General features: G+C 44.2%; 1 protein-coding gene across 3 annotated transcripts; it reads right to left on the bottom strand.

Annotated features, from left to right (window-relative positions):
• Nucleotides 1-2,239: 2,239 nt before the first annotated feature.
• Nucleotides 2,240-8,768, bottom strand: FST (follistatin). 3 transcript variants are annotated; one of them, XM_027606937.2, is made up of 6 exons: nt 8,301-8,768; nt 6,254-6,445; nt 5,587-5,805; nt 5,029-5,253; nt 4,144-4,371; nt 2,240-3,406 (listed from the first exon to the last, which is right to left on the bottom strand). In XM_027606937.2, exons 1-6 carry the CDS (start codon nt 8,383-8,385, stop codon nt 3,324-3,326), a joined length of 1,032 nt encoding a protein of 343 aa, XP_027462738.1. In that variant the 5' UTR covers nt 8,386-8,768; the 3' UTR covers nt 2,240-3,323. The 3 variants fall into 3 exon arrangements, with proteins under 3 accessions (XP_027462738.1, XP_027462737.1, XP_027462739.1); XM_027606936.2 differs by having other exon boundaries at nt 4,144-4,374; nt 8,301-8,766; XM_027606938.1 differs by lacking the exon at nt 2,240-3,406 and adding an exon at nt 3,598-3,674 and having other exon boundaries at nt 4,144-4,374.
• Between the last annotated feature and the right edge of the window lie 5,191 nt (nt 8,769-13,959).

A 13,959-nucleotide genomic window follows, 5' to 3' on the forward strand; every position in this document is an offset into this window, starting at 1 on the left:
TTCGTTGCTTTCCTAGAGAATGCAAGAAGCAGTCTACTGTGTACCTCTCCTTGAGAATGACTTTTTAGATTTTTAAACTTTTTATTTGGATATAATGTCAAATTTACAGACAAGTTGCAAAAGTAAAGACAACATTAAAAATACCCATATACCTTTTACTCAAATTCACTTATTGTTAACATTTTACTCTAATTCTTTTATCATTTGTGTGCTTTCTCAGAATACGTATGGGGAAAAAAACCATAATGTTATATTTTTTCTTTCTAAATCCTCTAAGGGTAAGTCACATACTTTTTGGCCCTTTCTCTATAATATCTTAGTGTGTATTTCCTAAGTGTAGGTATAGTCTCTTTTGTGACCACATTACAGTAGTGAATTTCAGTAAATTCAACAGTAATTCAATACTTTAATCTATGGACAGTATTCCAATTTGTCAATTGGCCCTTTAATGTTATTTATAGGATTTTCTTCCTTGGGTACAGGATGCAGTCTAAGGTCAGTTACTGCATTTAGCTGTCACATTTGAGAATAGTTCTGATTATGCCAGATTTCATTTTTGCTATAGTCTAGAAGCCATACTCATACAGTATGTAAAAGTCTTAATTTGGGTGGACATCTGATGAAAATTAGACTTCTGATAGATTTTTTCATTACTTGGTATCTTATAATTTCTAATGATGATTAGGATTTGTTCATACTAATTAAAACTAGTTTTAATTAGTTAGCTAGTTACTAGTAACTGTTTCTATGATATTGTATGCCTAAGTGAATTACTTTTTTTTAAAAGACTTTTTAAATCATAGTTGAACTATAGCCTCATGATGTTAATCTAATTTTAATTTTAGAAGAGACTTCTATTTTTTTGGTTCTAATTAATCAAATACAGGATTACTGAAAAAGTAGGGAACTCCAAGAAGGAAAATGAGATACTGTCTAGTATGTAAGAGGAATGACTGATGCTGACAAATATAAAATAAAAAATTTTAAATAATCAGGATGTTGTTTAAAAGGCAAGATGTTGAGTTTATCACTCCCCCTTACTAAGACACACATGGGTCCCTGTTAAATCTGATGTTTTTACTCTGATCGTCAATGGCAGCTTTAAAATGTCTGTAGCATCCCATGACAAAGTCACAAATCAACTCCAGGAAGGGCTGTGAAACTAAATCTGCTGCTCTTTCCTTTCCCAAGAGCCCATCCCTAGTGGCACGCCAGTAGCTTCTGGGCACTGAAGTTATGACCCTTGTCTTCCCCAGGGTTAATGGCAGTCTGTTTCGTCTTCTGCAACTCCCTTTCACCTTTCTCTGGGAAGCTGGGGCTGAAGGCGAACAGGTTCCCAATCATTATTTAAACTCCCTACCTAAGAGGCCCCTTGGCCTCCACCAAATTTGGTGACCACAGTTGAGAGCCAAGAGTCCCCTACAATCATTTTTAATAGTTATATTAGAATACGAGGGTTTTCAGAAAAGAGACAAAATTTTTAAAAAGATCTTGGGTCATGGTTTTGAAAGATCCTATTAGTTGAGCAATGTTGGCAATATTGACTGTTCTTTGCTCTTTCCCTCCCACAGACCCAGTCCTCATTTCTTTGCATCTTTCATTCCTTTGGTATTTTTAATACTTAGGCAATGAATTAGCACTCATTGGACAATTTGTATTATCTAGTTTTGCATTATTATGTATTACAGGGACTAGGCTCTAATAATGTGGGGGACTTGGCTCTTAATATAAGCTGCAAAATATTGACACACATTCTCTTGAGTGTCATTACATAATCCCGATGAACCATGGAGGTCATTGTGGAAATCCACTTCTGCCCCATCCTCACCCCAAGTCCCCAGAATTCTAACCCTGTAACGTCTATTTCTGTAATTGATATTCTGATTTCTAGAATGTGCTTGTCAAGTATTAGTCTATTTTCACTTTTCCTTGGGATGTGCCGTTTAATTAAAGATCTAAGATCCATTTCATTTACATGAAGGAAGATAAAGGGTTCCCTTGGCTATGGAGAGGAGCTTACAAAAGGACAGCAAAGATGATGGTGTTTTTAGGTATGGAGTCACTCCTGCAGAGGGGTTGCTGGACCTCAGATCCCTTTATTCTTCAGACTCCACTGAAGTGATTGGTAATTTACCTCACTTTGGAGCTCACTCTACTTTTCAGCAAATGTATCGTATGCACTTTAACTCAAAAGCCCCAACAACTTCTTCCACATTATCAACAAGTGAGACCATTGGCTTTTTAAAATTTTTTTATTTTTTCACTCATCATTTATTTACAAATACACATTATAACTTTTATATACATTGCACATTTACATGGTAGAAAAGTACAAAACTATATATTTAAATGAATTTATATTTAACTTGCCATGTTTGAAAATATAAAATTGCATCAGAAAAAAGTATGAAAAGCAAGAAACTTGAACTGATAAAGCTTTGATATAACTTTTAGTGACACACTGTTTGAAAAAGAACTTATTGGAGGTACAGCACACTAGCTTAAAGGAAACACCTAACAAAAGGTTCAATGTATAGCATTCCCTTCCTTCAGTCTCCAGATACCCATATCACTCAATTTCTTTGGATTTGTAACATCTTAAAAGTATATTCTGAGAATTCTAACATTACTATCACCCTTTCTCTCACAAATCATGACAAGAGAGCTAAACTAGGAGTTTCCTCAAAGATGTATCCTCTGTACCTTCTAGTTGAGTCAGTTATCACGCCTTTTGGTCAGTCAAGATTCCTTGTAAACAAAACCCGAGGGATCATGTACGTACAGAACAGGCAGCAGAGAATCCAATAAATAAACACGACAGAAACTGACATGCAAGTTTGTTAAAGTGGAAAGGAGTCTAATAACAGTGAACTGAAGGGAGACAGGTGAGTGAGTGAAAAGTCAGGAATGGATTTAAATGGTTTACAAGGAAAAAAAAAAGCTTTTACTTTACAAGCAAGAGACCTCACAATAAATAACAACTGCTCTTCCTTTCACGAATAAATTTCTTCAAAAACAAGGTGTACAGTCAACCAGACATTTTATGTATAAATTATAAAACATGACACAGTATAAATAAATGTCTACAAGTCTCAACTATGGGCCTCATCCAGTAGACCTCACAACGACTGCCTCTCCTGGTCCAATGAGTAACAAGGTGGCCTGGGAGCGAGCTCTAGGACAAAAGTCCTTTATGTATAGTTTTCCCCCCAAATAAATAAGCATACACTTATTTACAGTATGGACAATATATTTTTTTCTCCCCCCCCCCTTTTTTTTGTTTTTGCCAAAGGCTATGTCAACACTGAACACTGGTGGAGGGTTTACCACTCTAGAATGGAAGATATAGGAAAGCTGTAGTCCTGGTCTTCATCTTCCTCTTCTTCCTCGGTATCTTCCGAAATGGCTAGATGGGGGAATACAGGGGAGCTGTTGTTTAAATATGGACAACAACAGCGCAGAAGCAGCTCAGTGTATGTTTTCAAAGCCCTCTGATACAGCCATATTACAGCGTTGCATTTTTATGTGACTTGCAGTGAGATGCTTTGTTTTTGGCATCTGCTGTTATGCAATAAGTTTAAAATTTTTTTTTGTTTGTTTTAAACATAATCTATGAAGTCAAAGACTGCAGAAAGTTCTGAAGAATCAATGGCTCAGGTTTTACGGGCAGATTCCTGAAATTAGATAAAAAGCGCTCTTGTGTTCTAGGTATAACTGCTTTGGGTCCTTAATTCAGAGTTAGTAGAGGCAACTGCGAAAAGCAGCCGCCTGTGTGTGATCACAGAAAGCTGTCTTTGAAAAAGAAAAAAAAAAAAAGACTTTTGAAGCAGTTAGTTTAGATTCAAGTGTTAATAAAGCAAACGGCAAAGCACATGACTAAAGCCAAAGAATTAGGGGCAAACGACTAGAAGTAGGTTTTTAGAGGCAAGCCCGTTGATGATCACTGGACAAGTCCTAAAGCCAGAAACATTCCAGGGAAATGTTTCTGTGGACCACTGAACTGCTGGTGAAATCTAGCAGTTACCTAATTTTAACAGAAATGGGCTTCTACTGGAGGGTTTTTGTGCTTTTTACATCTCCATTCATTCCCTAGGGCTTGCCTGGGAAAGCCTCAAATGGCAGCAAGGTTAAAATCGCACTTACAGTTGCAAGATCCGGAGTGCTTTACTTCCAGCAGCACCCCCGAGGAGCAGGAAGCTTCCTTCATGGCACACTCACTGGCGTAAGTGGTATTGTCGCTGGCACAGACAGGCTCCTCAGACTTACTCTCAGGGCACAGCTCATCGCAGAGGGAACACCGGCCTCTGCCAACCTTGAAATCCCATAAACACTTCTTTCCACCGGTGCACTGGATATCTTCACAGGACTTTGCTTCTAGGATATAAGACGCCTGGGATGAGCAAACTGATTTCCCCTTTTCCCCATTTCTCCCTTACTTTAGTCCCCTGTCAATAAATACCAACTCACTAATAGGATAATGGAGATATTATGCAAAAATGCTTGATTATAAAATGGAAACTCAAATGCACACGTTTCCTACATACCCTTTTAGTACACGAAAATGGTATTTCTGGGGAACAGGTTATCACAGTATTCTTGAGTTAAATATGTATTTGATTTATTTCCCACAAGTGGGATCTTTTGCAAAATAAAAATTCCATCAGTTATTAGAATCTGGTAACAGATTTTAGGAACTGTTAAGCAATTATTTCTTGCTTCCAGCAAGTCTAGCACCTAAAATATGTGTAAAATTGAATGAGTTCTAAGTTTCCTAAGACAGAAAATTGTTTCCTGTTTCTTGCTGGCATTTCAACATATATGCCAATGCTTCTGGAAGATAACTGTTTTCCTGAGGAATGCTGTGGATACCACAGTTTACCCAAACTGGAGAGTATTTCTCCCTTTGGTGAAACCATGCATTATGGAGAGGCTTTAGGCTTATTCATTGATTAACTCCACGGTTTTAATACTACAACTAGCCTTTCTGATCCTGTTTCCATTTTTCCTTCCTTAATCCAGAATACCTACTGATACACTTTCCCTCATAGGCTAATCCAATCGATCTGCCCAGGAGACAGGTAGCCTTTCTCAGGTGACAGGCACTGGAGTAGGTCACTCCATCATTCCCACAGAGATACTGTTCAGAGGAGGTGGGCTCTGGGCAAATCCGGTTACATGTCACACAGTAGGCATTATTAGTCTGGTCCACCACGCATGTGGAGCTGCCTGGACAGAAAACATCCCGACATGTCTCTGAAATAAAGAGGGAAACACACATCAATAATAGGCGCTTCCTGGCCCTTAGGGAGTGAGCATTTGGTATTATCAAGGATATCATAAAAGGGAAGTACCCAGCTTTTCAAAAAGCACTTTGGGAGCCTTGTGGTTTTCAAGAGAAAATCTACGACTCTAGGTCGATCCCCTCAGTGTTCTTATGAAGTCTTCAGAATATAAAAAAGGGTTACTTTATTTTGCATCATCATTATGGTTAGGCTCTTAAGAGTGGACTATACCGTCCCCCAGGGGTCTTCCAGTGGGTCCACCTCAGGGGAGAAAGCTGTAGGAGGGGAGCCAGGTCGGACCTACTTTTACATTTGCCCTGGTACTGTACTTCCAGTTCCGGCTGCTCTTTACATCTGGCCTTGAGGAGCGCACACTCATTGCGGTAGGTTTTCCCATCCAGCCCACACACTGGGCCCTTCCAAGTGATGTTGGAACAATCTGGGGCACAGACGCAGCGGGGTTTGTTCTTCTTGTTCATTCGGCATTTTTTCCCAGGGCCACAGTCCACGTTCTCGCAGGTCTCTACGAGGCGGAAACAGACACGGATAAAAACCTGGGCCAGGCAGTATGCAGGTGAGCCAGGAGGGCTGTGGAGGCCTGGTACCACCCTGTGGCCAAGAGTTCCACCAGAGGGGTCCAGCTCTCTCCTAGAAGTTGCGGAGGGGGCAGGTGGGGGGCGGGTGGGGGGGGGGACAGTGGCCTGCACCCTAGACCCAAATCTCTCTCAGATAGGGCGAGTGTGCTGGCTTCACCACCGCACTTGGCTAGTAAGTCGGGGAACCTCTGGGAACCGTGTTTTGCGTGTGGTGTGTAACAGCCAAGATTCAACCAGAAAGGCTTACAGGGGCTGGGGGAAGATGGAACCCGCAAACAAAACTCTCCTAGTCCCAAACCCCAGCTGGGCAATGGGGAAGGCGAGGATAAGACGCCCTCTACCGAGGCCCTGACAACTGGGGAGGAAGAGTCCTACCTTTACAGGGAATGCAGTTGGGGGCGCCCCCGTTGAAAATCATCCACTTGAAGAGCGTGTTGTCATTTACATCCTCCTCGGTCCACGAGGTGCTCAGGCGGCCGGTGCTGCAGCACTCCTCCTTGCTCAGTTCTGTCTTGTACAGGACCTGGCAGCGGCCGTTCTTTGCTTGGCGGAGCCAGCAATTTCCAGCTGCGAGGAGACAGGGGTGGGAGGTGGGTGAGAGAGAGGCAGGGTAGGGGGAGGGAGGCGGTGAGCCTGCGAGGGAAGGAGACCCAGCGGGGATGGGGAGGGAGTGAGTGTGGAGGAGTAGAGAGAGACGGGAGAGAAAAGCAGAAAATAAATCGAAGGGAGTGAAGAGGTGGGGGAAGAGAGGGGGAAAAATCCGGCTGAAGAGGTGGGAGGTGGGTGAGGGGGAAGCAAGGCAAGAGAGAGAAGCCAGAGCGCCCCAGCCATATCAATGTCAGTTACCAGTGACCCAGACACAACACGTGCAGCTTGCATTGACTTTTACTAGACTGTTTACTTTTATTCGTCCCATTTCATAACCTGCAGCGACTCGAAGAGCAGATTAAAGAACCTGACAAAAACAGGATGCGACGGATGTTTTTACATGTCGGTTTCATGTAGGCGGTACTGGTATTATTTGTGACAGGGGTTAAGAAAGTAGGAGAACTTGAGAGAGAGGAAGAAAGAAAAGAGAAAGAGAGACCGACACAGACACACACAACAGAACAGATCAAGCACAAGGCACTTGTGAAAAATGAAAGCAAAAAAGCAACCGGGCCCTGCCCGGAGCTGCCCTGTGCGGCCTCGAGGCGCAGCCCGCCCGCCAGCCGGCCCGGCCCGTTTTGCAATCCGCCAGACCCAGAGGACGCCCGCGGCCACCGCGATCTTTCGAAATCTCCGAGGGCTGCTTTCCCCGGCGCCCACGTCCGCGGCACCTAGGCAGCGCCTCGCCCCGAAAGGCGGGCAACTCAGAGTAGTGCGGTGCCGACGGCGAGGGGGCAGTGCCCAGGGGAACAGTTTACAACATACTCAAAACGTTAACGCTAGAGCAAGGAAAGTTACAGGTCTGTCTGAAGAAAAGTGTAGGGTAAAAAAGAAAAGGGGGAGGTTTCCTACTATTTCACAGTAACATACACCTATCTCATTCCTACCGAGCAATCTCTGCAAGTAATTTCCCCTTCTTCCTCCCCCCTTTTCATGTTAGGATTTTGGTCAGGAAGACTTCTTATGAATCATCTATATAATATGAACAATAATTGAACCGCAATATATTATTATTTAAAAAAAATTGTGCCCCAAGACTAATTGAAATAAATTTAATAAAAAACCCCCCAAACTTTAGAAATTTGCTCTTAATGCGTCTCAGAATTTAAATAAGTTGTGAGCTCCTCGCTGTTCTACATAAAGTTAGTCGTAGGAATGAGGCACAGAAAAAAAAAATTAAAACTCAAAACACACCGGGGTAATTTTTTTTTTTTTTGCGGGGTTTGGGGGGAGGGGGTTGGAAGAAGCATCCACTAGGCAGAAAGCTACTCTTCCCTCTAAAATTTTCAGCACCCACATCTCCAAGTTTGGGCAAAGTTGCTGAAACCACGTCCCCCGGCCACCAAAGAAATTTCAGTATCTCTCCCCATCCCCCAGTCATTTTTTAAAGTATCCAAAAGATGTAGGAGGAAAAGAGGTTAGATGGTAAATGGATCGACTGAAATCTCCAGGCTACTGATGCTTGTCCCCTTCTTCAGAGCCAAAACAGGGGAGATAACATCTAAACTCATTATGTCCAGAACTTGGAGCATCTAACCCTAACTACTGAGAGAGACTCGAGCTTACTGCTTTTCCTTACTCGAGCTCCAAACTCGGCTGGCAGTCCTGAAGTGTCACTGCCTTCAGTTTTCCCACTCCGCTCCATCCTGGAGTCGCTAAGTTGGTCCAACATCTTCCGAGAGCAGCGTTGCTTAGAACAGACCCAGCGCAGACCACAGAAAAGTACAAACCCCTGCCCGCAGCCGGGCCTCCCCGCGCATCCCCCCTCGCTTACCCTGGGCGCTGCGGTCCTCCATGAACTGGCAGAGCAGCAGCAGCAGGAGGCAAAGCCCGCCGGGCTGGTGCCTGGGACCGACCATCCTGGGGGCAGACGCGGGGCGAGGAGCGCGGCGGCGCGGGGAGCGGGCGCGGCGGCGGGTGGCTCGGGCGAGCGGCGCGCGTCGCAAAGGCGAGCGGCGGAGGGCGCAGCGATCCCGGCGCAGCCCCGCGCTCGCCGCCGGCCGCCCGCGCGATTCAATGGACGTCAGAAGCCGGGCGCAGCCGCGCTTTAAATCTAGACGGGGGTCTCCGAGGTTTGCGGTGGGCGGTCTCCCAGTGTGTGGGGCAATGGGAGGGCGGCCGCGAGCAAGGGTGTGCGCGGCTCCTTGGGGGTGGGGAGCTTTTAAAAGTTCAGTGTGAATCAGGTGACATTTCCCACCTTCTGGAAACCCTTCCCAATTATCTGTTGGAGGTGCCCGAAATCAAAGCGGCAGGAGGGGAATCGCCGAGTTCTTATTTGCGTAGGAGGGAGAGGGAGGGGGAAGGCGGAGGGGCGGGGGGTGGGGGCGACGCTTCGGGGGTGGGGAGTGGGGAAGAACACCCACTTCAAGTCCTGTACGCCGCCGCTCGCAGGCAACGCCGGCGCGCCCGGGGTGGCGGGTGTGTGAGTGTGTGAGTGTGTGTGTGTGTGTGTGTGTGTGTGTGTGTGTGAGGGGGGGCGCGGTGGGGGCGCTGGAGGAGGAGGCGGCGGGCGGAGCGGGTGTGTGTGTGGGGGAAACCTGGGAGTTTGTCTCTGCTCCATCGCTCCTCGGCTCCAGAAAGACTTTGCAAACGCCCTGAGAGCCCGGAGCTGCTGAAATAGCCCGCTCGCGGTCGGGTCGGAGTGCGCTGGCCCCGGCGCTTCGCTGGGGCGCGTGGCAGTTTTAGGCCCCCGCAGCCCCCGCGCGGGACCGTTGAGGTTTTGTGTCTGGGGTCCGTGCTTGCCTGACTTTGCGGCCACCCCCAGCCCCGGCGCCTTCCACCTTGGCTGAGAGGGGCCGAGAGGCGGCCCTTGGTCTCGACGAGTCACAAGAAAAAAAAATTGTTTTAACACCTCAGGCCCAGCCTTCCCCCCCACCTCGCCGTCACAGTCTCGCCCTCTCCCTTTCTTTTCTCCCCTTTCACTTCGCGGCGTCTGGAGTCGGAGCCCGGAGCTGGGGCGCCGACGTAGGCGGTCTGCCCCCCCCACGGCTCGGAGACTCCCCAGTTTCTGTCCTGTGTGTCTCTGTCGGTCTCTCCCAGTCTCCTCGGCTCGCGCTCTCTCGCTCTCTCGCGCTCTCTCTCTCTCTCTCTCTCCTCCGTTCGCGGAATAAAAAAGATTGCAACATCGATAATGAACTTCTGTAGCCTCAGTTTATTAAGCACAGTGCCTGGCATTCTTCGCTGAAAGTTGGCGGGTCTCTCATTTATAACATTTTTGGCACCGCTGAATGAAACTGAGGAGGCGATATTTCCTTTTATATAAAACGATTACTTCACGGAAAATGCTATATTGTTTATTCCAAAGCTGCCTTTTAAATTTCCATTCTTTTCGCTTCTGGAGCCCGAAGGACAACAGACAGCGAAGTATGCAGACTAAATTCTTGGATATTCGCAGGTCACTGGGATTTGTTCTTCTACGGATTTCAAATCCGCCCCTCTTCGCCCTCCCTCAAACCTCCCCCCGCCAGACCGCCCCCCCATTCCTCCTCTCGCCCTCCCACCCCCCATCTTCCATCAACCCCCCCCCTCCACAACTGCAAATAACTCAGTGATAACAGATTTTTTTCCACCAACTGCAGGAGATAGTGCTAATCTTTTAATAAAAGATCCCATTACAATGGGATCTGTCTGGACAGACTATAATAGATCCCGAAATACAGCCGTGCTAATATTAGAAGACAGTTGTTTGGGTGCCTCTCAGACGGGCCCAAGCCCCCCTTTGAAAGTGGGCATGAATCACAAAGCCCCGCGGCCGGCGCACCTGCACCGCGCGCATTCGGTGCAGCAGGCTGGTAAAAACGGGTGACCTCGCCGCTGCTTTTCGCTTTATAATTACCGTCCTGGGGACGGGAGAGGAGGGGTGCGGGCGGCCCGTGGGTGGGGGGCTGGCTTTTTGGTGACTTCAGACGGCTCTGGGGGGCTTCACATCCTTCTTAAATTTTCCAGATTTATTCATTCTCTCTCTCTCTTCCCTCTTTTCCCCTTCCCTCCCGTCTGCCCACCCCTTCTCTTTTCTCTTTCCCTCCCTTACCCCCGAGTCTGCTCAAACTCTCCCCCCTTTCCCCCTCCCCTCTTTCTTTTCCCGTCTTCCTTTCTCTCTTCCCTCCAACGCAGCATATAATGTAGAGTTGTTTAGTGCCCTCTAATGGCAGACGACATTAACAATTAATAGCAAACTGTCCCCTTTGCAGGAGCCGCCACTCAATGGCAGAGTTCCAAAGTTGAATTTATTTCTTCTTTATTCAGGGAGGTGGATACAGTGCTTGTATACTAAAGTGCTGGAGGGAAAGTTTGTTTCCTCCCCTTCAGGTCTTTTTTCCCCAAGGAAAACAGCCGAAAGAAAGGGGAAAGCTAACAATTATTGTTATTTGACTTTTTTATATGTGTAAAAATTTGTCTTTTAATAGCAAGTGACACAGCTTTTGTTTTAGCTGGGTTTATCAAAGCATGTATCTAGGATTGCAAAATATATTAGATATTCTAAGTACCTAAAAGATCTTAGGTGGTAGATGGCTGGATCTTCTGGCCGTGCTACCAATAGCCATTAAAAAATTTTAAGATCCAAACATAATTATATGAATTTATATTTGCCCCTGTTTAAATACATTTATTGGTCCTGAATCCACTGTAGCCCCTTAAAACTTGGAAAATCTGATTGTAATTAGATTTTCACCCTAGGACCATACAAAACATTTAAATTTTACTTATACTTGGTTATATATGAAGTCATCTTGCTTAGAGGAACGTAGGGTCACATTTTAATCCATGGTTTATTTCCCCAGTACTTCTGGGAAGATGGTTTTAAAGATCATAATTTCTTAATATTTTATAACATATACCAGTGAAAATAGTGATGTAACTTGCATGTTCTTATTAGATTTAACTTGTTCAATTACATATGCATAGACAGTATGTTGACCTAAAAAGAGCATACAGATAGATACAATGTGACTTTTTTGGGGAGATCTGTGTGACTAAATAAAAATTGGAATAGTCAGCTTTGCAATGTTAATAATATCTAGAATTTTTATCAGAAGTATTTGGTTTATCTAAGTACTTAATTTATATATAGAGAGACAACTGGTGTCATAAACACTTTCTAAATTAATTTAATCTAAGGTGTGTCTACATAATTCCGTATGATGGGTAAAAAGTGAAAATTCTGTTTCAATTTTATTTTTTGTCTACATAATGCCAAATACTCAGACTGGTCATTTGACTAAATCAACTGCATTGGCTAATTGCTTTGGCATCATGTAATTGTCTAGGTTTGGCCAAAGCAGACATGGTAGCTTTCCTTGTAAAAAATGCCACTTCTCATAGGAGTGCGCCAGTACAGAGGCAGACCCAACACAGGATTACTTCTCGCCCCAGAGAGGGTGGCCCTGCAGGTCAGGGTTGAGGTTACTGGCAAACACACTGTGGAAAACACAAATGCTGTGTTGCTTTTGCCCTTTTGAATAAGCAGCTTGCTGTTTGTTTAATGATACAAGCTCATCCTGTTTTTCAGCTGCACCTTGGATAGTATTGATCTGTTTGGGAGAATGTCTGCTCTGAATCGGCACGGATCAGTCATTAGGACTCTTGTTGGCTTGGGTTATCTTCTGGCCAATTCAAGGAGATGAGACGTAGGTCAATATTGGTTCCATGCCTCCTGTGGGCATCAGCAAGAGATCCATCCAATTTCTGTGGTATGAAATGGTATTACACCTGTTCAATGCCATCACAGAAAAACAGCTGCTATTTTTTTTTTTTTACTGTTTTATCTCCTGTAAATGCTAAATATTGGGTTTGTGGATGTCTAAATGTCACGGGGACATTTTAAAATAAAAATGCCTTCTTTCATTTTTGTTGTATGCCTCTAAGTTTGACTTCTTATTTTTTTCCTTTCTGCTCTGCCAAAAAAGTAAATGTAAATTATGAGAAACACAATAGGACCACTTTGTAACTGACTTTCTGGGCAGCACACAAAAAGACTGCTGTTCTCTGATTGTTTTTTTGTCAGCTTCAAAAGCTGTCTTCCTTCTGAAGTTTATAAATTTAAAATATTAGAATTTAGCAAATGATTCAGTCTAGCTCCAAAGATAGCTATTTGAAATCATATGAAATTGTTGTTTGAGACCAGAACTGACCTCGTTAAATTTCAGTCTCTAAAAAGAGAATATGGAGGGGGTGGGATGAAGTTATGTATGGAAAATTTGAAAGTCATGAACTGAGTAGCTTTTACTTTTTGCCTTAAAATTAAACGTTCAAGTTTTTTGAAGTGAGGTGTTTTGCAAAATGAATATTAAGATTTCAAATGCAGATAAATAATCTTATAGAATTTAAGTACTTGATATATAGGCTGAAATGATTTTAAAATCAGATTTTGTTCTTCTAGGTACAAAAACAGCTACTTAAATGCGTCATGGTCTCTGGATTGTGCAACTTCATAGGCTAGAATGAGGATTTGAGGTGGGGTGGGGGGGTAATAGTTCTGTATTGGCTGAATTGTTGCAGAACTAAAAAGTTAAGAAATGTGAGTACATAAAAGCAATGTTGATCCAAGATGTCCAAACCAATTGATTAAGTTTTTAAAAAAGTCATTAGAATGTATGTGTTTTATTATTTTTATTTTTTATTTTTAAAGATTTTATTTTTTCATTTGAGACACAGAGATACAGAGAGAGAGAGAGAAAGCATGAGCAGGGAGAGAGGCAGAGGGAGAAGCAGACTCCTCGCTGAGCCAGGAGCCCGATGTGGGGCTCGATCCCAGGACCCTGGGATCATGACCTGAGCTGAAGGCAGACGCTTAACCATCTGAGCCACCCAGGCGCCCCTATGTGTTTTAATATAGTACTGAGAAACAATTGATTACCTGAACTTTTCTCTTTTCAGTGTTGCTTTGATGTTATGTAGAGCCAATCATGGACAGCTCTTTCTTTCTGATGCTACTTGTTTCTTTTTTTTTTAAAATTTTTGTTTATTTATTTTTTTAAAAGATTTTTATTTATTTGACAGAGAGAGACACAGCGAGAGAGGGAACACAAGCAGGGGGAGCGGGAGAGGGAGAAGCAGGCTTCCCGCTGAGCACGGAGCCCGATGCCGGGCTTGATCCCAGGACCCTGAGCCGAAGGCAGACGCTTAATGACTGAGCCACCCAGGTGCCCCTATAACATCTTTTTAAAGGAATTTTATTTATTTATTTATTTTTAAGTAATCTCTACACCCAACGTGGGGCTTGAACTCATAACCCTGAGATCAAGAGTTGCAAGCTCCACTGACTGAGACAGCCAGGCATGGCTCTGTATAATATTTTTATTGTCTTATTTTCCCCTCCAATTTTAGAAATATTTTGGGTTTCCAGCAGTCACCTAAAATGTGTGGCACACAGTCACTTAAACTAGCTGTATCAGCATATTCAAGTTTAGTGTAATTAAGTCATTAAAATAAAC

The sequence above is a fragment of the Zalophus californianus genome, chromosome 5 (genome assembly GCF_009762305.2).
Source record: "Zalophus californianus isolate mZalCal1 chromosome 5, mZalCal1.pri.v2, whole genome shotgun sequence".
Classification (NCBI taxonomy): Eukaryota; Metazoa; Chordata; class Mammalia; order Carnivora; family Otariidae; genus Zalophus; species Zalophus californianus.

Coding starts and splice junctions, on each gene's coding strand:
- FST (XM_027606936.2), bottom strand. CDS start 8,385: ATGGTCGGTCCCAGGCACCAGCCCGGCGGGCTTTGCCTCCTGCTGCTG. Junction 5,806..6,253: donor CAACTGCATTCCCTGTAAAG/GTAGGACTCTTC, acceptor TCCGCCTCGTAG/AGACCTGCGAGAACGTGGAC. Junction 4,375..5,028: donor CTATGAGGGAAAGTGTATCA/GTAGGTATTCTG, acceptor CTTATATCCTAG/AAGCAAAGTCCTGTGAAGAT.